Source organism: Aspergillus nidulans, chromosome VII (assembly GCF_000011425.1).
Source record: "Aspergillus nidulans FGSC A4 chromosome VII".
NCBI lineage: Eukaryota > Fungi > Ascomycota > Eurotiomycetes > Eurotiales > Aspergillaceae > Aspergillus > Aspergillus nidulans.
The window spans coordinates 683,351-709,567 of record NC_066263.1 but is presented as its reverse complement, the minus strand read 5'-3'; the positions used below and the strand labels follow the sequence as shown (position 1 = coordinate 709,567).

Sequence of the window (26,217 nt, the reverse complement as noted above, 5' to 3'; positions counted from 1 at the left end):
AAAAACAGAACGGAGAGGGACCGTTTGGATCCAGGGACAAGCCGGATTTTGCGACGCAGAACCACGGATCCACCACGAGCGAGGTTTTATATCGGGTTCATCTTGCTAGTAGTGGCAGCCTGTTGATCAAATTGTCACATCATACGGAGTCTTCGTCCATTGGCCATACAAGTAGCCGGTGCAGGTGGGCCTCGTCGACTTTTGGAGCTTCAGGGATCCAGATTAGATTTGCTTACGGTCTTTTCGACACGAACGTCTCGTCGAGTCGACTCTCGAGTCGCCGATTGGGAGAACGCTTTGCTTCTTTTGTCATCTCGGCATCGGGGCAGCGTCCTGTTCGCTCATTTGCTGTCATGCTCAGATTGGCTGCGGCAGAGGCGCTCAGCTGGGGGCGGCGTAGTCTCAAATGGCTGTCCGAGAGAACCGGCGAGCGCCAGGGCGAGCGATTGGCAGGCGTGGGCTGGTCCCAGCATCGTGTTGTCTGCAAATTGACACTTGGCGATGGTTAGTAAGGTTAGTGAGGTTAGTGAAATGAACTATCGAAGTAGTTCAAGATACCCATTTTTAAAGCCCCAGCCGGCCTTCTGGCAACATTTCAAGGAACTGGTCAATCAATCTCAGCCCTGATAGATAAACCTGAAGAATGTCAACGTCTGCATGTCAATGCAGCACGGTGGTACAATCAAATGTGGCATTGCGATCGCAGCTGCGGCTGCATAGTCGGCATATTGACTGAAGCAAATGTCATTGAGACAGCCAGGGCCGATCGTTGTGGAGCGGCGGCCCTTGAAACGACCTGAATTCTTGATTTTCACCCTCCTGAAACCCCACGCCTCATTTTCACAATCCTTGATATGTCCGCGTCTATAATTTCAAACTTTTATGCTCTGGTCCAAGTCCTGCGTCTTACAGATTCATAATGCGTAGTACGACTTTTCGCATTCTATAAAGATCGGCAAACAAAACAATGTAAGTCATAGGCACGCTCTATATTGATGCATATTCTTAATGACGTACTCTGGCTTAATTCACTTCGTACTCTACAGCTTCGCAAAGACCGTCGCAACAGCATTGCCCATATCGACAAGGGTGCTCTTATTCCGAACCCAGGCCTCAATACCGCGACGACCATTTTCCACGCCAAGACCGCTCTTCTTCCAGCCACCGACGGCCATCTCAGCAGGACTCTCGCCCCATGTGTTCACCCAGGTGATACCTGCCTCGAGCTGGTCAATAATGCGGTGTGCTAGGTTGAGGTCCTTCGTGAAGACACCGGCGGCAAGACCCAGCTCCGTCGTATTGGCGCGCTTGACTGCTTCTTCCACAGAGTCGTAGGTCAGAATTGACATAACAGGCCCAAAAATTTCCTCCTTGACGATACGCATGTCGTCCGTGCAATCGGTGAAGATCGTCGGACGGACCCAGAAGCCTGCTTCGAGGTCTTTCGGCAGAGAAGGCTTGCCAAGGCCTCCGTAAAGAAGGGTGGCCTTGTCCTGCTCAATGCCGTGGCGAATATAAGCGGTGACTTTCTCCTGGTGGACGGCCGAGCTAAGGGGCCCGAAGTTGGTGTTCTCATCGAACAGCGGACCTGGCCGGATATATTGCATTTTCTCAACGAGACGGGACTCAAAGTCCTTCTTCATAGACTTGGGAATGAAAACCCGCGTGCCGTTTGTGCAGACCTGGCCGGTGCTGTAGAAATTGGCCATCATGGCGCCGTCAACAGCGTTCTCGAGATCTGCATCAGGAAGAATGAGGAGAGGCGACTTTCCACCGAGCTCCATCGTGACATATTTCATATTTCCGGCTGCGGCTCCGGAGACCTTCATGCCAGTAGAGACTTGGCCGGTGAAAGAGACCTTGGCGACGGTCGGGTGCGAGGTGAGATAGGAACCGACATCGCCGGCACCGTATACAACGTTGAAAACGCCGTCTGGAAGACCAGCTTCCTTGTAGATTTCGGCGAGGGTTTGACCGTGAAGGGAAGTGAATTCGCTAGGCTTGTAGACCATAGTATTTCCGGCGGCGAGGCAGGGAGCGGATTTCCACAGCGCGCTAGTCAGTCAGCCTTGGTTATTGTTTGTCCTTCAAAAAGTTCTCTCTGAACGGGGAGAAGGGAGCCTACATCTGAATAGGGTAGTTCCATGCGCCAATTCCCACGCAGACCCCTAGCGGAGCCTTCTTCGAATACACCCACGCCTCTTCCCGAAGCTGCGTGGTCTCTCCATTCAGTCCGCCACCGCCCACGAGGTTTGCATAGTATTCCAGTACATCAGCTCCAGTGACGACGTCGACGGTGCTCGTTTCTGAATACGCTTTGCCGGAATCTAGAGTCTCGACGCGGGCGATCTCATCGTTGCGTTCGCGCAGCAAGGCCGCCGCCTTCTGGAGAATACGCGCACGGGCAATAGGCGGCGTTTGCGCCCATGAAGGGAATGCGCGCTCGGCGGCTGTAATGGCAGCGTCGATATCTGACTGTGAAGCGACGGGGATTTCAGCCAGCAGAGTGGCGTCGGCGGGGTTGATGGACTGGAAAGTCCGGCCGGACGAGGCGTGCTGGGGTTTGCCGTCGTAGAAGAGCTGGCGCTGGAGCGAAGGAGTCATATCTATATTGTGGTCTTTTGTCGGTGAAGAACAATGGGGCAACAGTATGGTGGAAGAGTATAAAAAGGATAAATGAGGAGAGAAACGCAGACTGCCCAAAAAGTTGGTCATCTCCAAGATCTGGGTCCCACTCGCACCCACTGCATGCGCGCTGCACCACACCGCCAATAAACCCCGACGGTTTCCCTCGGCCGACCACGAATGGCCACCGAGAGGCCACTGCAGAACTGTGCAAACCAATCAACTTCTACTGGAAGTATAAAACGTTATAAAAACAGAAAAAAAAAGGTATCGCAATCCTGCAACTTGCCTTGCACGTATCTACCCGATACCTACCGCAATTTGTGTCTAAGATAAGACAGCCGGCGAGATAATTATGGCATGACAGTCGAATTCGGCCGCCGCTGGATCCATTGAGTAATATTTTTACTCATTCTGGTATGCGGTAGCAGCCTGCTGGGCGTCTCAAAGTTCGGACCCGAAGGGAAACTCCATCCAGAGGTGAGACCATAAGGCCTCCGCTAGACCATAAAAGGGCATAGATTCAGCACCACGACGGATAACCGCTGTTTAGCGTGCGTTGTGCTGCAGCTTCGCTCTAGCGAATCGTGGGCCTCTTTAGCGCTGGACCTTGTGTGGACTCGCGGATGACGTAGCCTGGGCGGTCAACGATAAGGCGGCAGTTGGACCTGGGAGAGGTAGGAGTTGTCGAAGGGAGTCGTAGAGAACACTGGATGGCGATGCCCCATCCTGAACAAAGAGAGAACATGGAAGGAATCTTTCTTGGGGTCGGGATAACCACGGAAAGCTGATGGTCACTGGTCATGGTCTGATTCTGGCAGGCGGAGATCCACCGGTGGGAATCTCCGACTAGGCGGGTCGGACTCGGCGCCTCTTACAGTAGGATCCAGGGCGTGGTGGGGAAAAAAATTCACGGTTTCAGAGAATTTATATTCTTCTCCTCACCTTCCTTCGCTCGCAATCCACTATCCAATCTGTTTTCTCCTCTTGAGTCTCTTTGTCTCTCTTTTTCTTTCTCTTTATCAGCGATTCTTCCCATAATGGCCACCACTACCGAGTTCCCCGCAAGCGACGTCAACAGCTACGACTATGTGATCGTTGGAGGTGGTACTGCCGGCTGTGTTATTGCCAGCCGTCTGGCTCAGTACCTTCCTAACAAGAGGATCCTCTTGATTGAGGCCGGTCCCAGCGATTACATGGATGACCGAGTCCTCAACCTTAGGGAATGGCTCAACTTGTTGGGAGGCGAGTTGGACTACGACTACCCCACAGTTGAGCAGCCGATGGGTAAGAACACTTATTCGGCGGGAATTCAAGGCACTAGCTGACTTTCTCGCAGGTAACAGCCATATCCGTCACTCTCGCGCCAAGGTGCTTGGAGGCTGCTCCAGCCACAACACCCTGATCTCGTTCCGTCCGTTTGAGTATGACTGCAAGCGGTGGGAAAGCCAGGGGTGCACGGGGTGGTCGTTCGAGACCTTCACGCGCGTGCTCGATAGCCTCCGCAACACCGTCCAGCCCGTTCACGACCGTCACCGCAACCAGCTGTGCAAGGACTGGATCCAGTCCTGCTCGACCGCCATGAACATTCCCATCATCCACGACTTCAACAAGGAGATCCGTTCCAACGGTGAGCTGACCCAGGGTGTTGGTTTCTTCTCAGTTGCGTACAACCCCGACGATGGCCGCCGCAGCAGCGCCAGCGTTGCTTACATCCACCCTATCCTGCGCGGTGACGAGAAGCGTCCCAACCTGACGATCCTCACCAACGCGTGGGTGTCTCGCGTCAACGTCGACGGCGATACCGTCACCGGTGTTGATATCACCCTGCAGTCCGGTGCCAAGCACACTCTCCGTCCCAAGAAGGAGACCATCCTCTGTGCCGGTGCCGTGGATACCCCTCGCCTTCTGCTTCACTCCGGTCTGGGCCCCAAGCAGCAGCTGGCCTCTCTTGGCATCCCAGTGGTGAAGGACATTCCTGGTGTTGGCGAGAACCTGCTTGACCACCCTGAGAGTATCATCATCTGGGAGCTCAACCAGCCCGTGCCTCCCAACCAGACCACTATGGACTCCGACGCAGGTATCTTCCTCCGCCGCGAGGCACCCAACGCCGCTGGCTCCGACGGCAGCGCCGCCGACGTTATGATGCACTGCTACCAGATTCCCTTCTGTCTCAACACGTCGCGCTTGGGCTATGACACTCCTGTCGATGCCTTCTGCATGACCCCCAACATCCCCCGTCCTCGCTCCCGCGGCCGTCTTTACCTGACCTCCTCCGACCCCACCGTCAAGCCGGCCTTGGACTTCCGCTACTTCACCGACCCCGAGGGCTATGATGCCGCCACCATCGTCCACGGTCTCAAGGCCGCCCGAGAGATTGCCAAGCAATCTCCCTTCAAGGACTGGATCAAGCGCGAGGTCGCCCCCGGCCCCAAGGTTCAGACCGACGAGGAACTCTCCGAGTATGGCCGTCGCGTTGCTCACACCGTCTACCACCCTGCTGGTACAACCAAGATGGGTGATGTGACCCGCGACCCTATGGCCGTTGTCGATCCCAAGCTGAAGATTCGGGGCCTGAAGAACGTCCGCATCGCCGATGCCGGTGTCTTCCCCGAGATGCCAACCATCAACCCCATGCTGACTGTCTTGGCCATCGGCGAGCGCGCCGCCGAGCTTATTGCCGAGGAAGCTGGCTGGAAGCGCGAGCAGCCCAGGCTGTAAATTTCTCTATGTAACCAGTATATGCGCTATTTGGAACGTATTTAAAAGCCAGGAGTTGGATTTTGGTGAGCAGAGGCAAGAATAGTCTCTGAAGGAACAAAACTCTCAGCCTATTGCGTTATGAGATTTATGATTGACGATTTTGCTTGTTTAGGATACCACCCGATATGGGTATGTATAGACAGAAAGAGGAATATATAACAAACTCGTCTATATTCAACACAATCTTGCGCATCCTATCTTATAAAATTTGACCAACCATATAATGTCTATTCAATGCATGACGAGAATCACATTCTAAAGCAAGCCACCGCCAATTACAGAAAGCCAGGAACCTTGCGCTTCAAATCTGACCAGTGTCTTTGCTGGAATCATAAATCTTCGTCCCCCGCTTCCAGACTTGGTTTACCTTTAACGTCTTTCCAGAGTAAGGATCATCCTCATCACTGAGAACAAGGAGATCTGCGTCAGCGCCACTATCCAATGACCCCTTGACGCCCTGAAGCCCAAGAAGCCGTGCCGGCACAGCCGAGGCCGCATTCAAAGCCTGCGCCGTGGACGCGCCGGACCATCGGCGGAAGTTGTTGACGCACTCAATAAGCGTAGCGGAGCTTCCGGCGATCTTGTCAGAGCCTTCAAGGGTCAGGCGCGCGCCGGTCTTGACGATGCGCTCGCCGTTTGTCCAGTCGTAGATGCCATCAGGGAGGCCGCAGAGTTTCATGGCATCCGTGACGAGGACGAGACCGTCTGGGTGGGCGTTGTATGCGATGCGGATGGAGGTCGGGTGCAGGTGGATGCCGTCGGCGATGATGCCGTAGAATAAACTGCGCCGGCGCTCGCTCTGCTGACCGAGAACACCAAAAATGCCTGGGTTGCGGTGGTAGAAGGGCCGCATTGCGTTGAAAAGGTGGGTAACCATTGTGGCGCCTTGGTCGATAGCTGCAAGGGCCTGCTCATACGTTGCGTCCGAATGGCCGATTGAGTATATGATGTCGTTGGAGACGATGTGCGGGATATTGGACATCATCTTGCCGACTTCGGGCGCAGCCGTTATCAGTCTAATAGTCTTGTTCGGGCCGTAGAGGTTCTCGCGACCATAACAATCATCCAGGTCCTCCACCGTAGTTGCTGACCGAAGGACATCCGTTTTATGGATTCCATTGCGGCCGGGACTCAGGAACGGGCCTTCGACGTGCGCGCCAAGCGACTCGGCGCCATCCTCTGGGCGATGCTTGCTCCCTGCCGGGCCGAGTGACGGAAGGACTTTGTGGTATACTTCTGCAGTTGAGCTGACCAACGTAGGGAGATACGAAGTCACCCCGGTCCTGGCGAGGCCCTTGTTTACTACCCGCAATCCTTCATCGTATTCCTCTTTGGAAGCCTGCGGGATCGAAAAGTCGAAACCCTGAGCACCGTTCAACTGACAGTCGATGAGTCCTGGAGCGAGGATACGTCCGCCTAGATCGATGACCTCATCTGGGGACAGGTGCAGCCCATAGAATGCTTCCTGGGCCCGGAGGATCTTACCGGACGTCGACTCGATCCAGACATCCTGGTTAACAAGCTCGTTTCCTTTCACGATACGACAGTTGGTGAATTTGATGACATGGGATGGTAGCGCAGCCTTGCCAGGCATAGTGGGCGAAAGGATCAGGAGCAGGAAGCAGAAATCGTGTGCTGTCAAGCCGGCGATTTAGTATGGACGAAGGCAGTCGTGCAAAGAGCCGTGGAGATGTCAGTAGTATATAGGCCGACAAGGGAACACAAAGACCGGTAAGGGCTGCGGCGATCCATGGCCACGCCGATGGCGGGCGGAAGAGACACCATGTGGTACCTGTCTAGGAGCAGAAACCATGACTGTCCACAGAGTGAAGCTTGACTGACGTTGTTCCATTCCAGAGGTCAAGATCGATGTGACGTCGATATGGTCATCAAAGCGGAATCTCCCATACTCCATTCCCCGTTCGACCCATCATGAACTGCCGAGGTTATCATGATGCATCCTCGCTCTTCCAAGCCAGCTTCTTTTACCTAATACTGTAACGGCAAGTAGTGCTCGGTTTGATGACTTGCAAGCAATTGTTGGAAGGTCAGGATAGAGGCGCCGAGATAGCAAGATAGCGAGATAAGCCTCCAGCTAAGTGGAGGGTTACAGTGGGAACTCATGATACCGCGTGTTACATACGCGTTACTAGCCGATACCGACGTGGTACAGCACCATACAGACGAGGGTCAGGATTCGAGCGAAGCTGACATCTGAGTCCTTGTTCAGCTCGACCAGACCAGATATGATCCTGTCTTTTCTACGCAGCCTATGATTATTCTTTGCAGTGAAAGCTGTTTAATTGTCTTGGTATCTGTAGATGGTGTTCGTCTCGGCAGCTAAGTGACAGTAGGTGTGGAGTGGAAGTATCGACCCAGCTCCCCGCATCCGGACAATTGGATGCTACCGTCTCGCTGCTAGTGGTGGTTAGCCCCCAATCGTTCCAGAATCCGTGCAGAGCTGGCTCCTGAGCTGAGATTATTGCCCGAGTTTTGTGCCTCTGTGGGCGCACAGCGGCCACAGCATCTGCCACTACAGACTCTTCCCTGCACGCGACCTGCTCGTGGCTCTAGCAGGGTTCGATCGTTGGAGAAGCCACTCACAAACTCAAAAAAGTTCTGATACTCGAACGACACCTGTCTCAGTCTTATCAACATCAGCCTCAAGTGGACCGAAACAATCCCACCGTCTCTTCGCTTGAGATAAACGGTCTGAGGTTGCTCTTCAGTTGTCCTTCAGTGGCTCTCCAGTGGCTCTTCTCCTGGAGCTCCAAGTCCTGGGCTCTATTTATGCCTCTTCGTGGCCTGCTTCACGGAGTCTCGAATGCTGCTAGCATCTACCCCGGATCCAGGATCTGAAGCAGCCCCCAGCCAGCAAAACCATCGCAGTCCGCCTGATCGTCAAGGCCGCCGATAAAGTCAGTCAATCGACTCGCTCTAGGATTTCCTTCTATATTTTTCCCCCCTTCGCAAGCTATCGTTGTCTCACCTATTAATATTTTCTTTGTCGCTTGTTGACGGGGGTTCTCTCTGATTTCTTCTTACTTAATATAATTCCCGAATACCTCATTGCATTGCTGATTCCCAGTTGTGTGCATTCCTTCGGTCTCCCGGGTTGCTGCCACTGGCTTTTGTTTGAATACCCCTTTCCTGGCTTCCGTCGTGTTTCTGGAAGCTATTTATTTATTTGCCCCGCTTCTCATTTGATCTTTGTAACCATCTCTCGTCGTTCAAGCTTTCTGGATAGCTTTATCGAAGAATCGCCATCATGGCAACCGTGAACGAGAAAGCTGCTCCCTTGAGCACCACCGATCCTGAGGTCCAGCAGGACTCTCAGCGTCTCCCTGGCAAACCGTGGATGTACAAGAATCTGAAGCTTGGTCCATTGACCGTGCCTTACTATGCTTCGCCACAATTCCAGTTGGTCCTGGTTGCTTTCGTTTGCTTCCTCTGCCCGGGAATGTACAACTCCGTCAATGGTCTGGGTGGCGCCGGTCAACTCAACCACTCCGATATCAGTAAATCCAACACGGCCACATACAGCACCTTTGCCGTTGTTGGTTTCTTCGCCGGCTCCATTGCCAACCGCATTGGCCTGCGATTGACTCTCTCGTTCGGTGGTTTTGGCTACACCCTTTATGTCGCTGCTCTCCTTTGCTACAACCATACCTACAACTCCGGCTTCCTGATCTTCGCCGGTGCCTTGCTTGGTCTATGCGCCGGTCTGCTTTGGTGCGCTCAGGGCGCTGTCATGATGGCTTATCCGGGTGAAAATGAGAAGGGCAAATTTATCTCCATTTTCTGGGTTATTTTCAACCTGGGAGGTGTTATTGGAGGATTGGTGAGCTTTCTTTGTCCAGAAATAAAAAAGAGAACTATACAACTAACATTCACTAATTAGATCCCTCTTGGACAAAACATACATAATAGTGATTCTGCTGGGTCGGTTAATGATGGCACTTACATCGCTTTTATGGTTCTAATGGTTCTCGGCTTCCTTCTCGCCTGGGGTCTCGTGGATTCCAAGAATATTGTGCGAAAGGATGGCACGCGCGTCATCGCCATCAAAAACCCATCCTGGAAGTCGGAACTGCTTGGCTTATACGAGACTCTTCTGACCGACTGGTATATCGTCGCTTTCTTCCCCATGTTCTTGGCTAGTAACTGGTTCTACTCCTATCACTTCAACGCCATTAACGGCTCATACTTTGTGCCCCGCGCCGCTGCTCTCAACAGTATCCTATACTGGGCCATGCAGATGATTGGCGCCTTCTGTTTCGGCTTGATTCTGGACTTGAAATCCCTGAAGAGACCCGCTCGTGCCAAGCTTGTCTGGGTGCTCCTGTTCACTATCACCATGGGTGTCTGGGGTGGTGGATATGCCTTCCAGAAGACATACACTCGGGAGACTGCAGGACGCAGCAAGGACTGGAACCAGAGCGGCTACATTGGGCCCATGTTCTTGTACATGTTCTACGGTTTCTACGATGCTGCTTTTCAGACTTGTGCCTACTGGTAAGTTATTGTCCGACTTTAAAACCCAAGCTTCACGCTAATCGTATTACAGGTTTATGGGATGTCTATCAAACAACAGCCGAAAATTGGCCAACTTTGCCGGTTTCTACAAGGGAATTCAGTCTGCAGGTGCAGCTATAACATGGGCGTAAGTGGCTTATTATCCAATCAATAAGCAGGAGAAACTGACACATTGTCTAGCCTTGACTTCAACGAAACGCCATACATGAACATGTTCGCTTCTTGCTGGGGTATTCTCTGTGGCTCCCTTCTAATCGCCTCACCAATCATCTTCTTCAAGATCAAGGATCACACCGACCTGGAAGAAGACCTAAAGTTCTCTGACGAGACTGTCGCGGACGTCACTGGCATCGAGGTAGGCGATGTCACACTACGACCGCAGCAGCAACATACCCCTGAAAAGCGGAGTCCCTCTGATGCCTGATAATGGTCTTGATGAACCAGCCATAGGTGTCTGGAATCAGTGGTCATGTTGTACTTTCTTTCGGAGTGTCGACTCGGTTTGACTTAGGCATTGCACAAATTTAGCCAGCTCTGACACTTGGATGATGAGCTATGTTCTCACTCGATACCACATCCGTTTACACGGTCTGTTTGATACCAAACTCTATGTTGTTAAACGATGGCCAGTTGTTTTGGCCTATGAAGCGCCTTAGTCCATAGCTTCTCACCTCATAATTAATACCTGGTTTACATAGCTTTTTTTGGCGAGTGGCGACAGTTCCGCATTCCCATGTTGGCACGCTCTATTGACATGCTATGAAAAGCAGTCCAGAATCATATACAATCATATGTATTGTTCCATAATTATTAGATACAGCATATACAATCATACGCCCTTTCACTTTATCATCAGAATCTCAGTAATTCAAAAGAGACCCTTGCTAGGCGTAGCTGTGGGCAATGGCACAAACGATTCAGTGTGCGTCGGCCATGCGGTTCCGTTCGTGGAATAGCCCGGCCAGGTCTGAACCTTGCCCTCAGCAATATCCCACCCAAACAAAGTGCGGTTAAAAAGCTGCAGCGACGCAGCAGGCTGATAGTAAGGAACCTCGTGGCCGGCCTCATAGACACGGGAGAAGGAGAAATTGCCATACTCTCGAGTCTCTCCGTACTCCACGCCATCAACAAGAAGAGGCGTGTATCCGGCGGCCTGGAACTGCTTGGAATGCGGGTACTTGACGGCGAGGGAGACGGCTTGGCCTCCGAACCAGTTGCAGATGTAGTCTGCGTCGCCATAGATCAGACTGACGCGGACTGGGTAGGTGAGGATTTCCTCGAGATCCTCGATGAAGTTGGGCCAAACGAAATCACCGGTTTGCTGGAAGGCATAGTAAATTTCGTTATTGGAAGAGGTGTAGTTGATGTTCACGCCAAGAGCATTCATGACCCAGTCTTGCTGGAGGAAGGGGACGAAGAGGTTCGGGGGTGTTGGGTCCTTTTCCTATGTTAGTATAGAGAACCTGGATTAGGATCAACGGCTTACATTGTACGGGTGGCGAATGTCATAGACGCCGCGGTTGCCGTAGCTGTAGTAGGGTCCCTCTGTGGAAGATAATCAGCTGATTACTTTCCCAGAGTCTCAGGTAGAAGTACGTACCAACGTTATCTCTGCACATGTTAGTTGCCTCCGAGCAGAGAGCATAGTCGGCAAAAGAAGAACGGTTTGTTGCTTTGCAGAGGGCAATCTGATCCTGGCATCCGTTGCCCATCTCGTTGGCAAATTTCATGTAGTTGTAGACTGTCTCGTTAACCTGTTTTCAGCTTGTAAGTTATGTCGTCCATTTGCTGAAAAGACAGTACTCACGGCTTTGATGCCGTAGGTGTTGTGCACCGCAAACTCAGGGTAGAAAGGTGCCTAGTTTCTAGTCAGAGAGATATTGCTGAGCGGCTTGTCTATCCCGTACCTGAATCCCCTCATCGATGATACCATTGATAATTCCCAGTGAGTTGAAGTTGAGCTCGATACCATCAATGGTTCCGTTGCGAATTTTTTGGTTCTGCTCGTAAAAGTGATTGAAGAATGCGGGACCGTAGTGTCCTCCGTAACTCTCAGTCCATAAATTAAAGTCTTTGGACTTGATAGTGCTGTCCAACTGAGGTAGACCACCGAGAAAGCCCTGCACGACTTCCCAAGTGGCCTTCGCGGCGAGCTCGGTGGTATCTAGTACAGCTTTAGCTCTAAACTAGGACAATGCACGTTGTTGGAGAAATTACCGGTCAGGGTAGCGTTGATTTTGGGATAGCGACCCTGGACGCCAGCGAAAGAACTATCCTCGACCACACCGGTGACGGGATTGAGCGACCCTTCCTCTGTTTCCGCATACGAAAATCCTATGGCCCAGTGAGAAGCTGCACGACTAAACAAGACACAATTCCTTCATACCGACTCCCAATGGCTGCGAGATGAACAAAAGGTTGGAGACTTCATTCCACGAGTATGGGTTGACGTAGGTCGTCAGGTTCTCGCTGATAGCGCACGGTCCCAGTTCTACAAGAAGCCCATCAGTACATCAACTTCTTGTAACCCAGTCAGGCAGTACAAACCTTCAAAAAGCCCGATAAGCGAATCACTTCCGGGGCCACCATTCAGCCACAGAGTGATAGGAGCGTTTGCCGGGTCATGACGAGCTTCGAAGAAGTAAAAGAAGGTGTGAGACTCAGGCGATAGATCAACGTATCCAGAGTAAGAGTTGACACCAGGGGTCGTCTCACAGACACCCTCTTTACCAGGCTCCTTGTATCGGATGGTCACACCATTGGGAGTCTTGAATTTCTTGACACCAGTTGCGTCCGCTGGTAGCTGTCGCTTGTTGAAAGAGAACCTTGGGTGCCCTTCAGCTGCACCCAATGATGCAGCAGCCAGAGACAGCAGGGAGATCAAACAAAGACGAGACATTGTGACTGTCCTTCTCAGGGCTCTCGTGGATCCTTAGGAATAGCGAGGATCAGGGGAACACAGGGGATCAGCAGACCTTTTTATAATACAAAATAGCACGCAAGACGATCGATCGATCGACTAGCGAGTAAAGCAAGCACCCGCCCCCAGTCAGCCAGCTTCTCGACTCCATATTGACCGATGTCACCGAGCTACTCTCAACGATAAGGAGGTAGCATGCGGGCCGTCCCAATTAGGATGGTGACAACGGAAGCGCAGGAATACAGCGAAGCCAAGCCAGCTTCAACCACTCAGCTTGCGGGCCTGGACTTTGCTTGCTGAGCTGACCTTGCAGATCGCATCATTTTCGTGACTGGAGCGCTGACAGATGAGGGGAGGGGGGCGGATCGGCGGTAGCAGCATTGTTGAAAAGCCGACCTTCCTGAATGGTTTAGTCAGTTTACTGTTCATAAGCGGGGTGGAGACCTGCGCAGACTTAGTCGGTTGATCTCATAAGATATAATATAAATTAATATGAAATGATAAGAATAATGTAAACAAATGACTTGTCAACTTAACAAGATCAGACGGAGAATGCCGAGGCCGCATAAACGCCACCAACGTCGCGGGATTCAAGGCTTGGGTTGCTTAGCCAAGGCCCTAGTACGACCAGCTCTAGAAATATTATGAAAAAAAGAGCAGCTACGATCAAGGCAAGTTCAAAGTATGGTCGTCATTTCTCATGTCTTACTTTTGGTGCTAGACTTCGTACAAAGACAGTGATAAAACAGTCCCAGCAATAACAATTGGCCGGATCAAGAAGTATAAAGGTAAAAAAAAAAAAAAAAAAAAGTAAAAGCTTAAATCAAGACCCTGAACCATAATTCGTAACCCAAACCTCAACTCCATCGCCCATGCTTTCAGATATATATAAGAAAATTATATGCAAGAGAAAATACCGGGCATATTTTCTGACCTGCCCCAAGCAAAGGAAATGATCAAGCTTGAACACTCAGGCATTCAGACTGAGACCGAGATCCATGTCAAGATTTGGGGCCTCCGTTTGCGCTGCATCAGCTCCGTTTGAGGCCGCTGCATCGCTCTTGTTCCCAGAATCAAACCCAACCATGTCCTGGAATGTGAACGGGAAGTTCTTGCTGTTTCCGTCACCCGTCATGTTCTCCACGCCGTTTTCAGAGGAGAAGAAGTCCGCTCCAGCATCGTCAAAGTTGATCAGGGCATCAAAGTCGTTTTGCGTTACTTCGGCATCATTTGCCAAATCCATGAGCTGGCTCAAACTCATCTCAGTGTCGTCAATATTGGGAATTCTGAATGCATCGCGGTGATAGTTCGGGTTGATGTTGTTAGTGCTTCCATTTTCGCTACCGTCGGATGGTGGCGGTGTAGAGGCGAAGGCTGGTTGAGCTTCGTCTACCAAATTGAGTGTCATTCCTCCCATCGAGCCAGTCTTGGGATAGGTCAGATCGGGTATCTTTTGAGCAAGAGAATCTGGAGGAGGAGTCAAAGTCGTATTCCGAGAAGCTCCAGAGTTATTAGAGCGTTTCTGTAACTCTTGAGGCGGCACCGTAAGCTGTATTCCGGCCTTCCTGATCGCAGCCTCCAAGAATGAAGTTGCAAAGTCGGCTGAAGCATAGATTTCTCTTAGACGCTGAAGGATGCGCATACACTGGTAGAAGCGCTGCAAACTGGTCATTCGGACGTTCTGGTCGCTGGATTTGATGTCGAGAAGATGGATAATGACGGCAGGAAGAAGCACCGTTACACCGGTTGTGGGGAAATATCGAGTTAAATCCAGACTATGCAGATCTTGGGCGATATTCGTAATCTCGATTGCAGCGAACCGAACCTTGTTGCGAGACATATCTTGCAACTCTGTGTCCATAGAGGGGAACGGAACGGCGGGAAGAACTTGGGGTCGATGCAGGGCACTCGACGTAGTCAAGTACACCATCTTAAGTAAAGCACGGTGAGAGTGCAGGACCTCCTGGGCTTCGCTCAACTTCGCTGGTGCTGCAGGTGCATACTGAATCTCCGAGGGAAGATGGGCCAGCCAATCCTCCAGCTCCTGGTCACAGCGCCGAACCTCGAACGTCTCCGCCGCTGATTTCTTCGGAACGAGCATCATGGTAGTCTCCATCGTTCCACCAAACTTATGGCTCAGAACTGAGTACTGGGCGGAAAGGACATGGCTGACGCAAAGACAAAGCTTCGCCTTTTCAATGAACATCGACGCTAGCTCTCGTTGATGAGCTACGCTCTGAAGGATCTCTGAATTTCCAACCATGCTCACGATTTCGGGAGAGAATGGGTGGAACTCGAAGTCATCTAGTGTCAGCATTGGCACATCACAATCATCGTCTTTCACGCGCATGGGACGTCTCATTCCCAGGGCGATCAACCGATCACGCGTATAGGTGCTCCACCAAATGCGTTTCCACATTCGTTGTCGTCTAACGTCCATGCGCGAGTTCGCTGGATCACGGTGTAGGCCAATGGTGTGAGCGAGAGACAAGCTAACACCCATCCAGTGCCAAGTGTCCTTCTGGTCATCCGGTGTTTCATACCAATAGGTCATTAACAACAGAGACTGAACAAGCGAGATACGGTCAACTTCGTAGTCGAAATCATAGAGTAACCTTGCACGTTGAAAGAAGGATTTGCGGGCCGATTTCCGCGAGGGGTAGCCAGCAGCTTGAAGGTGCTTCAAGTCGATGAAGGCTGTGCCAGCGAACATCACAGCCTGGAAAAGCAACAGACTCATGCGACGGATGCCGTCATTCTGGACAATAGTTTGCAGGAAGTCTTCCAGATCAAGAAGGGGCATGTACGTGTGCACATAGTGGATATAGGCCTTGAGCAGTTCGTTGCGCAAAGTAACATCCGGCACTGTCAGTGCCCCCTTCATGGCAAGGTAGTCAATATCCTCTTTTTGCAGCCGGGCTGGTAATCCTCTGATATAGTCGGGTAGTACAATACCACTCGACCGAGGGCTGCCAAAAGACGGGTCCAGTAACTGCTGAATCTCTGAAGTAACATGAGACAAGGGCATACTCGATGGTACCAAGGGATTCGGAGCCATGCGTTTTCGAAAGCGGTCCCCTGGATCAACTCTGTTGACTTGGCTCTGATCTGAACACCAAAAAAGCTTTAATCAGCACTCATAAACCTTTTCATACGGGACCACGCATATACGGACATAGTAGATGGGGCATGTGCTGCCCTTGCTCCATATCTACAGAGCCCTGAGAAGGAGACGTCGGTGCGACATGAGGGATCCCTTGAGTGTCCCCTAGTCCACCAAAAAGTGCGCCATCATCGAGTATCTCGGCTGGCGACTGGGAAAGCTGAGGATTCGAGATCTCTGTGTCAACTCGAGATTTCCTGAGCGACGAATTAGTCACAGGGAGCTATCTGAATGAAGATGGACCAGACGCACTTTCTTCGTTTGCTTTCTGTAACCACACACTCTACTTGGTCCAGCCGGCAATTTGTGCACGGTGAACCATTTTCTACCACATCACAGCGTACCTTACGCGCGCGGCAGCAGCAGCAAGCCTTTGAGGCGCGTCGTTTAACCGGACGAGAATTAGCCGAGAGTCCTGCTGACGAGGCCTTGCGCTTGCTTTTGGGGTCTGTCTCGACAGCCGGATTTGGTGCAACAGGAGAATCAGTCATTATGTATATGCAGGTCAACCAAATCGACTGCGTGTCATCCGTTGATAATTCAAAACAAAATGTGATGTTCACACTCAGGATCGGGAGAGAAGTCGTCAAGATTGGTATAGAAGTCACAAAGGGAATGAAAATAATAAAGAACTGAACGTGACACGGCAGTAACCACGTTAAATGGTGGCAGCAACAGTAGATAAGAGGGGAGATTGTCCTTTTGTATGGGAAGTTTTTAATGGATTATCAACTTTTTTTTGCAGGTACAAAGAACCACGTTGCTAGCGTCATCCGTCGTCCAGAGATCGAAAATCGAGACAAGACCGGGGCATGGGGAAAAGGAAGTTTAAGTAACAGGGATGCGGATGTGAATGTGGATTTGGATGGCACAGCGCTTTCCAGTGTTTCCACTCGACCGTCATTCAGGAGGCGTTGCTGGCGTTGGGGGATGATGAGTCCCCCAGATCCACTTGGCTTGCCATTGAGGAATGCTGCTCCAGTGCTCCCCCAGACCAGCACCAGAACCGCTGAACCAAACTACCGCCTTTCGAGGATTCGCGCTTTGCGCCTAGCGCCGGCCATCCTTGTATAAATTACCTCACCAGGCGAAGGGCTCAAGAGCGGGCCAGGCTCGGCGTAGCCACTCACTGCCCCTGCTTACAACGCTAGGCCCGCATTTTCTGTCCTGATACTCCAATCACTTCCTGTAAACAGTTCCCCACATTAAAAAATCGCCAAGTCTGGCATAATAAATGAAAGTCAGTAGCCATTCAGTTCCACACCCTTCCCCCACCACTTTCTGCTTAAAGATTGACTCCCCATACCCGTGTTCGGCCCGGTCACGTTACCTTTCTAGCCACATGCTGTTTGCAGCAAGAAAAGTGCCAAAATTGTGACTCGATCATTGGTCATTATTTTCCTGTCCGGAAAGGCCGGCGATCGCCGAGGCCAGCCAACCCGACATCACATTTATTATGCATATTATTATTTTACTGTGGCAGAAACTGAAAGAGCTGGCTGCTGCCTTCGCAAGTCCTCCTCCAGGGCAGCTCGGAAAAGATTCCGCTTCAATTTGAATTGTCATTGGCCAGCGGATGCAAGCTTGGACATCCCCTCGGCTTTGACTCCGAGGCCTTATATTACTCATTCAGAATCGTCTAGGTGTTGGAGAGGAAAAATGATCCAGAGCATGTGCTTTATGTCCAGCGAGCGGGAATAGGCTTACCGATATACAGAGACGCTGATCAAGGTCGTGGACAGGTCAGGGTCCTTGCTCACCATGAGCCGAGGTCCGCACTGCTGCCAGGAGGGAGTTCCGCCAGCGGTCCGGAATCCTGCCCAGCAGGAGAGCTTCGCCGAGCAACTTGCGGTATTATCTTTCTCACGTAGAATTGCGATTATCCAACATTAATAGAATAATTGCCAAATAGGGATCCAAGGTCTGTGCAAGCCCGCAAAACCCTGGTCATACTAGCATTTTTTCTGGGCGATAAACGGCGGTAAGCTTTGCAAGGGACATTGTTTGATGAGGCCCGGTTCTGAGACCGGCAAGCCGTCTGTGACGGGCCAGAATCTAGCATTCTGGAATCCAGTGACATTCATCTCAGAGTGGCCGGCAAGGAGTTCGGATCCAGAGATCATATGTCCTACCCTTCGGTAGATGTACTTGCGGATGTGTTACAAACTTGTGATTTATGACACCGAGTAGAAATCTTTCGCAGGGCTGGTAAATCACGCTTGGAGGCCTAGAAACGAGGATAACGCGCAAACGGCACCCCGCCAACTGCCTGATCCAGACTAGAGCCGACTGTCTGAGGATCCCATTCCCGAAGCCAGCAACCCACGCCATCTGCACTAAACTGACTGGACTTTTGGTGATGCTGGTCTCCAAACCTCTCAAGGTTTCAGATGGAGCTCAGACGACCAGAAAATGTCGCACTAGGCTTCTGGGCTTTGCAGGATATCAACAGCAGTACGGTAGCAAATTCTAGACCATGGTTGAAGGTGTTTCCTACACAGAGTAATTGCCATTGTCCATGATTCGGTCCAGCAATGGCAGGAAACCGCTGTATTCGATTAAGAAGATCGTACCTGTCTCGTGCGCCGTTTTGACTTCAAACTGCGGGAGATCCAAACCACGTGAGGAGGAATGCCGAGCGCCGATGGTCGGAGGAATCTAGTCCGATCTTACCAGGATCGGCAGCTTTAATTATTTAATGCAAGTCGGCTATATGGGGCTACATGCTGCGGAAGGATCCTCATAATCGTTGTCTGTCTGATATCATACCCCGAAAAGCCCTGGTTGTTAGCATGGTACTTCGCCGCCTGTACAAATAGACGGTCCACAGTCAAGTCTCGATTTCTTCTCTGTAGGTCTTGGGCAGCAAGAATGTCAAGGATATCAGAAATAGGGCGATACGAAAACTTGTTGCTAAAAATTACATTTCTTAGACTATTCTTGTCAGTCTATTGAAATCCTTGGAGTATACTACCAATAATTACTGCGAATCACCGAGAGCAATAGCAATCCTCCTGAAAACTCAGTGCATCACGAGCCCAAGACCAAGTTTATGAGGCCCGCAACTGACCGCAGTTGACCGCAGCCACCTGGCAGTAAGCTGGATTTCCGACTCAGGAAGCAACGGGAAGTCCTCGCTCCAATCAAAACAGCTATGGCGGTGGCAAATGTGGGACGGGCAGAATACTTGCCCGCTTTAGCATCGAATTTTCCTGGCTTCCCCAAGCACCCCGTGAAATCCCCGTGAAATCCCCCGTAAAATTCCTTGTTTCCGAATCTCTCCATAATGGTCTCTTGGCGTTTTCTCCAGAATCCAGAAAGAGATTAAATCCAGATACCGTGGAGTCGGACACGGGGAGCTGGAGACCCGTAGATTGAGATTGATGGTGCCTGAGCTTGAGCTTGTCCTTGGCTTGCCTTGAACTCCATCTCCCCAGTCCCCAGACGATCTCCGCCCCTCAATGACGAAAGATACCTTTATCGCTAGGTATCGACGTTAGGACTGTACACTCACCAGCGGCGAGCCACAAACACGAATCATCGGCATCGAGTCCAACTCCATCGGACATCTCCCGAGTCCGACGCACAGGTCCTCCGGTCTACGGCCCGATCCCCTCGTTGATTTGCAGAAAGTACAAGCAAAGGAATTACTAGTGAGTCCCGCAGGCGCAACCATATCAAAAGACACTGTCAGTGCGACAGCCCATCCTGAGGGCCGGGATGTTTATCCAATCTTTACCCCTCCCTACTATCCATCAATGGTTTCATCCAGCCCTGCGCGCTGATTACAATATTATCTGAGTCCACTGGCTCCCCCTAACGCCACCTTCGTATCAGTTCTGCTGCCCCTGCTCCTCGATAGCAATATTGAACTGAGCAAACACGATTTCTCGGTCGAGAGGAATGATGAGGCAATCAAGCCACGCAGATATGGTCTCGTGCTCAAATTCAGCACTTTTCTGTTTTCCCCTTCCACAGCCCAAGCTCCATCTCCTCCGATTTCTGATTCGGGAACCCCCCTGCTCTGGCATGTAAGTTGTAACCCCGCCGTCTATTGTCGGAGACGGCGACTCCATTCAACGCGGGGTAGTTCCAAATTGCGGGGCAATCCCACTGTCATGCGGCATCCCAGCTTGTCAACTGCCAACCCCACACCAAGGAGGTAGGTAATCCACCATTACAAAGCATCTAGAGCGTGACTATAGTTTGGTTTGCGGGCTGGGTTGTATTGGTTCAAGTGCCCATATCAAGTGTCGTCTAAATTACCCAAATCGTCAAGATGATGCCCGCTCGGACGAGCGACCACCGACGCATCGCCAGCTAAGTTCGTGTCAATCGAGCACTTAATAGGAATTCATCAGTGGGCTACGCTCAGTGATTTCCAATGCATACTAATTAACAATGTTGGAAGTATACCAGAAGTATACAAATATATTCTGTGGAGTATTGAGCATTGCTTATATATCTGCGCCAACGCGGCAACGACTAATATGGATTAGTGGAACAGAAAATCAGTGCGCACCGCTGAAAGGCCAAATCTGAATTGGTCTAATCGCCATGCAGTTCAATTCAGACTAGTAGAAATATCTCACAAAAATAAGGGACGCGAGTGGGATCAAGGAAAAGCGTTCGGGGGATATCTCGACTGGCAAGCAAAACAAACCGTCCTATGTACCGAGGCTCGATCCGATATACACTGACAGAAAACACAAAAACGTAAAGCAGGACATAACATCGTGAAAGTACGAGAATAATAACAAAATCATCACAACTTCCGACTTATCTAGGCAGCACCACCACGGCCCATCCGCTCAATCGAGCCCATTATGCCGCTTCGACCAGGCGTAAAGACAGCAATGCCGGATTTGCCGCCGCTGGTTCCTCGTACATGCCGACCCGCCGGTGCGCCGAACCTTGGAATCTTCTTTTCACCATGACTCGAAGTAGAAACGGAACCTGAACTCGGCCCGCGGAGTCCACTGGAGCTGCTGCGAGTGACTTCGCGTTCGGCATCTTCAGTTGGGGTGAGCTGTTCGTTGGGAACAGGCTCCGGCGTCACCTCATGACTTTTGGCTTGTGGAGATGGGGCGGGCTGTTGATTCTGCATTGACAACCACTCCTCCACAAGAGCAACAAGATCGCCCTTCTCCGCTCGTTCTGCCTTGAGCTCGGCACGCAGCTGTTCGCTGTTGCTCTTGAGAATGGTTATCTCTTGCTGAAGACCCGCGATTTGCGCCTCGAAGACGTGCTTCGCTGCTTCATGTTGTTCGTTCTCACGAGATATCATGCTAGCATCAGGGCGTGCGGACTCCTGCAGCGCCGCATCTCGCTCAGCTTTGAGTTGCTCGCATTCGTCATTTGCAGCTTTGAGCTTCTTCTCGGCTTCTCGCAATCGTTTCTCCCAGCGTGCTTCGTAGCTTTTCTTGAGAGCCGCAACCTTCGTCTCATGCTTTTCTTTATAGAGCGAGTGAAGGTCACGAGCAACTTTCTCAACTGCATCTTGGATTTCTTTTGCAGTCTCTTCGGCCGTCTTTGATGGCGCCGCGGTTTCAGATGTCGTGTGCTCACATACCGCTGACTTTTGGGCTGCACTGAGTTGAGTTTCGAGCTCTACTATACGGCGTTGAAGCTGCTCCTTGCCTCTCTCTGCCTCTTCATTTTTTTTCTGCAAGCGCTCCCGCTCCTGCTCACCTTCAAGTATATCGGCTCTAACGGATCGCAGCACGTCTTCCATTTCCCGGCCTCTCCGCTGCCACTCCGCCTGCTCGATTTCTAGGGTCTCTTTACGAGCAGCTTCAATGCGAACTTCTTCCAACGCCTCCCCGACCCTACGCTCTGCGTCTGACACGGCTTTCTTGAGGCTAGAAACTTCAGCTTCCTTTCCACTAAGTGTAGCCTTCAAAGAAGAAATTTCCGAGAGAAAGCCGGATTTGAGAGACTCCAATTCCCGAGGGGTGACAGTGGGTATAGATCGAGGTGTGGGAGCCGCAGGGATATCGAAGTCCAGTAGACTCGTCTTTGCGGGTGACCTTGGGTTCCTCAGAGGCGACCGACGCGATGGCGAGTATCTTCCTTGTTGCTGCATGATATACCGCTGGCGGCGAGGAAAAAGGTCGATGCTATCTGTGAGATCAAGCAAGTTGGGTGTTTCACTTGGGGTTGGGTCATCTCGCTGTCTCTTTCCAGGAGTGGGCAAACCAGCAGGAGAGCTCATATCTAAAAGGATATTTTTGCTGGGAGACCTTTTAGCTGTAACCGGAGTAGCTGGTTCCATACTCCCGCGCCTGGTATCTTTGTTCTCAGCAGGAAACTCAGGAAGAGGTCGAGGGGTCTTGAACGGAGATCCTCCCGGCAAGTTTGCGAAGGCTGTCATATCTACATTTGGAACCGCCGAGAATGTACTGAGACAGGTGTCGTCCATAAGATCATGGGTTTCATCGTCAACCATAACGGCGCTTGCGTCATCATCAAAGTCGTTTTGGTCCCTGGAAGAGATATCTTCGTGTTCTTCGTTGAGAACTGTGCTCATGCCTTCATGTTGCTTTTCTTTCATATTGCTATTCTCCATGTCTTGCTTTGTGACATCATGTGCGCTCTGGTCATAACTGATTCTGGAATCCTCGTCGACATAGATGTTGATGTCTGGAATGTCTTTTCTGCCTACTGATCTCTTATGCCTCTCGATCTCGTCACGTTCGAGATCATGAACATCAGGTGCCTGGTCGTAGGATCGCTTTCTCGGAGTCGTAGAGAGCCCACTCATATCATGGGACGTTTGGTATTTTTGTAGCATTTGCATGTCAACTGTATCATCCCGTCCATCGGGTCGAAAAGGCGAGCTCTGTAGATCATTGAAAGATAGAGCATCCTCTTCACCAATTTGATCGTCCCGTGTCTTGAAATCATCATTGTGGTAGCCAAAGCTTTGGCGGATACTTAGGTTCATCATCGAGCAGTTGCTTCGGACCGAAAAGTGGGTTCTCTATCTCGGGGTAAATAGCTAATTGGCCTTGGGTGCTTGGGATCTTAGCGATAGAATCTTCATTGCTCGACGAAGGGGCTCGCGAATTCTGCCGGGAGTTCGTCAAAGGAGAAAGAGGATTTGACATGGTCGGTCAATTTCTTGTTAGAAATGGCAATAAAGAAGAGTATTGAAACAAGAACAATTCAATGAAGCAGAAGCAGCTTCCACAAGGCGCCGTGTAGCAGCGCGATCAGCACCTCCCTAGTGTAGTAGGAGCTGTGTTTGTTGTCGCAAGAAACCAAAATTGCGGATGGTTTGTTATGAAGTCTTCAGTGAGTTTGTTGCAGGGTGGTTGGCCCGTCCACCAGTCCAGCCAAGTAAACAAACACTAGCCATAGTAAGTTAGGCGGGCCCACACCTTCGCTTGAGGGACAACGTAAATGCGGTATACTTTCTAGGGGCACTCGAAATATTTTGTTAAAGCGAAGAACGACGTATTTTATTTCAGGGCAGAAGGCCGCTGCTCATATTTTAAAGTCTATATACAATTGCCAGTCGGCAAAAAAAAATCACCACGATGACTTTGAGTATATAAATCACACAATTCCAGTTTAGGCGCCATTCACGACTTCATCAGTGTCAGTCACAACAATGTGGATAGATTCCTTGCGGCCATGAGGGCGATCAGGTGCAAAATGACAATGTGCGGCTGGCTCTATCGTGATCAACGAGTGCTTCTTCTGAGCCATCAGTACGAGTTGCAAGGCCCCAATGACCGCCACAAAAGCACTTCCCCACCATGCAAGTGCAGTGAATTTAATCTGGGCTCCCACACTATACAGATACCCTGCAATAGGAGGCGCGACTGTCCGTGCGGCGGCGCCAGCAGAAGCAGCAAGGCCATTGATCTTTCCTAAACATGTATCTGAAGGGCTCGCTTGCTTTATGAGTATCAAAAGAACAGGGAAATCAATGATCGAAAGGATGTTTCGCGTGACCAGGCAGGTATAAATCCCAAACAACAAGTGTTGTTGCGGCAAAAAGACGAGAAACGGGACCATGAAATAGGCCACCGGATGAAGGACCGTGACAATTATAAACAATTTCCAAACACCAAGCCAGTGCGCCAGAGCCGGGAAGATGAGGCTCTGGATGATAAGCGCAATTATGCCGTCAGACGAGACAATCAGCCCGACAGTCCCAGTTGACAGGCCAAGTCCACCTGGGAAGCTAAAAGTAGAGCCATTCAAGTGTGGATCGCCGCGCTGGTCTTGAAGGAAGATGGGTAGCAGATGGTCATACGTCATCGAGTGATAGGTGAAGATGGCTAGGGCAATGATGAGGAGGATGACTGGTCGAGTAAAGGCAGTTGGCTTTTGCAAATCTGGCTCAGTCTTGGATCCATTTTCTTGTACCCTCCAATATTCATCGTCTTGCACATGGACTTGATTGAACGTTCCGTATGATTCCGCTCGAAGATCAACTCCAGGATTGGCTGTTGCTCCAGCGGTTGCGAGAAGAGGATGCTCTGCCGACGGATGATCGAGCTCTCCTGAGCCAATCGATGGCTGCATGTCGGGATGTGTCTCTTGAAGAAAAGCCCACGCGAATAAAATGCTTCCAAGCAGCAGAGTGGAACATACGACATTAGGTAAGAGGTATGGAAATCTACCAAAAATGCCATCACGCGAAAAGACAGACGGATAATTATCGGCAGGCTTTGCGAGTAGTCCGCCAATAGCTGTGATAAAAGAGAAATTAGCTACCATCTTCTCCTTACACACATAGTTCAGGCGACTTACCGGGCCCTATGATAGTACCAATAGACCACACGAATGGCATTACAGCGTAAGCTCGAGCTGTTGATCTCTGTTAGAAACACCCATTGTGGGTTCGGACGGAGTTCACCTACGCTCATGCTCGGGTCGTTTGACTATCTCGCCCACCATAGTCTGAATGACTCCTATGTTGCCATTGAGCAGCCCTCCTAGTCCCCGACCAAGAAGGGCCACCCAGTAGTTCGGAGCAAACCCGACAATAAGAAGCGAAACGATGGTGCCAGCCAGCCCGGAGATGATGACTGGCTTCCTCCCTACCCGATCAGAAAGAGCGCCCCAAAACATCCCAGTAAAGGCTTCCACTAGGGAAAATGTGGCGACAAGGATTCCAGCGTAGAATGATGCATCGCTGCCCTCACCCATATGAAAATCCTTGACCATCGCAAACGCGAAAATCAGCGGCGACGTGACCGCTATGGGCTCTGCGACTCGGCATATTGCTGTTCGGAAGCGAAAAAGTCAGTAATTTATCCCCACGTAAGCGGAAAAGGTAAATATACCTAGAAAGAATAGCTGTGTAGTTGGGAATTTTGATTCATCGGCCGAAGTAGTATTTCTTTCCTGGCGGGTTAATGACATCTTCGGTGGAATCTTCCAAGTCTCTTACAACAAGCCCTCCACAGTGCCAGTGTCAAGATCCCACCTCTTCTGTCTTTAGGATGTTTCTTGATTTGTTTTTTTATGGCTTGTTCGAACCCTCTTTTATCTTCAATTTCTCTTCACACGTTTTGGGTGCACAATAAGATAGTTCGACACTGGACGATGGGACCTCTGGTCAAAAATGGTCAAATGCGGAGTTGTGATATAATAGCATGCGACATGGAATTAACGGGTTGCCTGTGTAATGCGGCGATAAAGTAGTACGAAGCGAATGGTTTCGATGAGAGTGAAACCAAGAGCGGACTTGAACGACGGGGCAGATCTTTTATGACGACGGCGGTGGAAAAGCGGAGAAGGATTTGGTGGCCACTTTCAACCTTCAACGAATCGACCGCAGGCTCTCCAGGGCTTGAATCCTGTTTGACTGGTATTGCAACTCAATCCTTTTATTTCCCGCCGGAACCCATGGAACAGTCGGGAGCAGCAGTCACTGAGGGCTTGCCACTGGCTGGAATGCGTCTGGTCTTGGCACACAGGTGATAAGGTATATCGAATGCATGCGGGCAGCGTCCAGCTAGTGATAACAGCAATGGACTCATATCTTGTATGCTGCATCTGGCCTATAATAGCTCGGCTGAATCTCATTCCAATGAGAACTTAGGCAGTTTTCGGGAATTTGATAGCGGTATAGCTCTTGCGGGAGGAAGAGACGGGTTGTGCTACTCGGGCAGGCATGGCCTGTAGATGCTGCAGATGAGTACTGCTCAAGCGACTTCCCGTAACTTTCCTCTATTTGACCCAGGGGATA

The 26,217-nt window shown here is 50.9% G+C and overlaps 8 protein-coding genes across 8 annotated transcripts, besides 1 other annotated feature; 2 read left to right on the top strand and 6 right to left on the bottom strand.

The window, feature by feature from the left end:
- Positions 1 to 26,217: part of a sequence feature (contig 1.22 729..276296(1)) that runs on past both edges of the window.
- ANIA_01430 (uncharacterized protein) lies at positions 996 to 2,604 on the bottom strand (the record flags this gene model as incomplete). The annotated part of the gene is made up of 2 exons (XM_653942.2): positions 996 to 2,055; positions 2,126 to 2,604. 2 exons carry the CDS (start codon positions 2,602 to 2,604, stop codon positions 1,041 to 1,043), a joined length of 1,494 nt encoding a protein of 497 aa, XP_659034.1. The 3' UTR covers positions 996 to 1,040.
- On the top strand, positions 3,603 to 5,346 carry ANIA_01429 (protein codA; the record flags this gene model as incomplete). The annotated part of the gene is made up of 2 exons (XM_653941.2): positions 3,603 to 3,912; positions 3,965 to 5,346. Exons 1-2 carry the CDS (start codon positions 3,666 to 3,668, stop codon positions 5,344 to 5,346), a joined length of 1,629 nt encoding a protein of 542 aa, XP_659033.1. The 5' UTR covers positions 3,603 to 3,665.
- Positions 5,690 to 6,982, bottom strand: ANIA_01428 (N-acetylglucosamine-6-phosphate deacetylase; the record flags this gene model as incomplete). Its single annotated transcript, XM_653940.1, has 1 exon — positions 5,690 to 6,982. One exon carries the CDS (start codon positions 6,980 to 6,982, stop codon positions 5,690 to 5,692), a length of 1,293 nt encoding a protein of 430 aa, XP_659032.1.
- Positions 8,238 to 10,624, top strand: ANIA_01427 (unc-93 family MFS transporter). The gene is made up of 4 exons (XM_653939.2): positions 8,238 to 9,229; positions 9,290 to 9,903; positions 9,956 to 10,051; positions 10,105 to 10,624. Exons 1-4 carry the CDS (start codon positions 8,657 to 8,659, stop codon positions 10,346 to 10,348), a joined length of 1,527 nt encoding a protein of 508 aa, XP_659031.1. The 5' UTR covers positions 8,238 to 8,656; the 3' UTR covers positions 10,349 to 10,624.
- Positions 10,743 to 12,834, bottom strand: ANIA_01426 (S10 family peptidase). The gene is made up of 8 exons (XM_653938.2): positions 12,472 to 12,834; positions 12,311 to 12,415; positions 12,142 to 12,258; positions 11,832 to 12,088; positions 11,732 to 11,782; positions 11,525 to 11,678; positions 11,411 to 11,469; positions 10,743 to 11,368 (listed from the first exon to the last, which is right to left on the bottom strand). Exons 1-8 carry the CDS (start codon positions 12,821 to 12,823, stop codon positions 10,793 to 10,795), a joined length of 1,671 nt encoding a protein of 556 aa, XP_659030.1. The 5' UTR covers positions 12,824 to 12,834; the 3' UTR covers positions 10,743 to 10,792.
- On the bottom strand, positions 13,815 to 16,498 carry farB1 (protein farB; the record flags this gene model as incomplete). Its single annotated transcript, XM_050612753.1, has 3 exons — positions 13,815 to 15,952; positions 16,020 to 16,204; positions 16,260 to 16,498. 3 exons carry the CDS (start codon positions 16,496 to 16,498, stop codon positions 13,815 to 13,817), a joined length of 2,562 nt encoding a protein of 853 aa, XP_050468634.1.
- Positions 20,619 to 22,953, bottom strand: ANIA_01424 (uncharacterized protein; the record flags this gene model as incomplete). The annotated part of the gene is made up of 1 exon (XM_653936.2): positions 20,619 to 22,953. One exon carries the CDS (start codon positions 22,951 to 22,953, stop codon positions 20,791 to 20,793), a length of 2,163 nt encoding a protein of 720 aa, XP_659028.1. The 3' UTR covers positions 20,619 to 20,790.
- On the bottom strand, positions 23,583 to 25,190 carry ANIA_01423 (uncharacterized protein; the record flags this gene model as incomplete). Its single annotated transcript, XM_653935.1, has 3 exons — positions 23,583 to 24,712; positions 24,774 to 24,779; positions 24,884 to 25,190. The coding sequence occupies 3 exons, from the start codon at positions 25,188 to 25,190 to the stop codon at positions 23,583 to 23,585; spliced, it is 1,443 nt and encodes a 480-aa protein (XP_659027.1).

Excerpts from the sequence above, each read along its gene's own strand:
- ANIA_01427 (XM_653939.2), top strand. The coding sequence starts at position 8,657 with ATGGCAACCGTGAACGAGAAAGCTGCTCCCTTGAGCACCACCGATCCT. Across the intron at positions 9,904-9,955 it reads TTTCAGACTTGTGCCTACTG|GTTTATGGGATGTCTATCAA; the intron begins GTAAGTTATTGT and ends ATCGTATTACAG. Across the intron at positions 10,052-10,104 it reads GGTGCAGCTATAACATGGGC|CCTTGACTTCAACGAAACGC; the intron begins GTAAGTGGCTTA and ends CACATTGTCTAG.
- ANIA_01426 (XM_653938.2), bottom strand. The coding sequence starts at position 12,823 with ATGTCTCGTCTTTGTTTGATCTCCCTGCTGTCTCTGGCTGCTGCATCA. Across the intron at positions 11,679-11,731 it reads ACACCTACGGCATCAAAGCC|GTTAACGAGACAGTCTACAA; the intron begins GTGAGTACTGTC and ends AGCTGAAAACAG. Across the intron at positions 11,369-11,410 it reads ACATTCGCCACCCGTACAAT|GAAAAGGACCCAACACCCCC; the intron begins GTAAGCCGTTGA and ends ATACTAACATAG.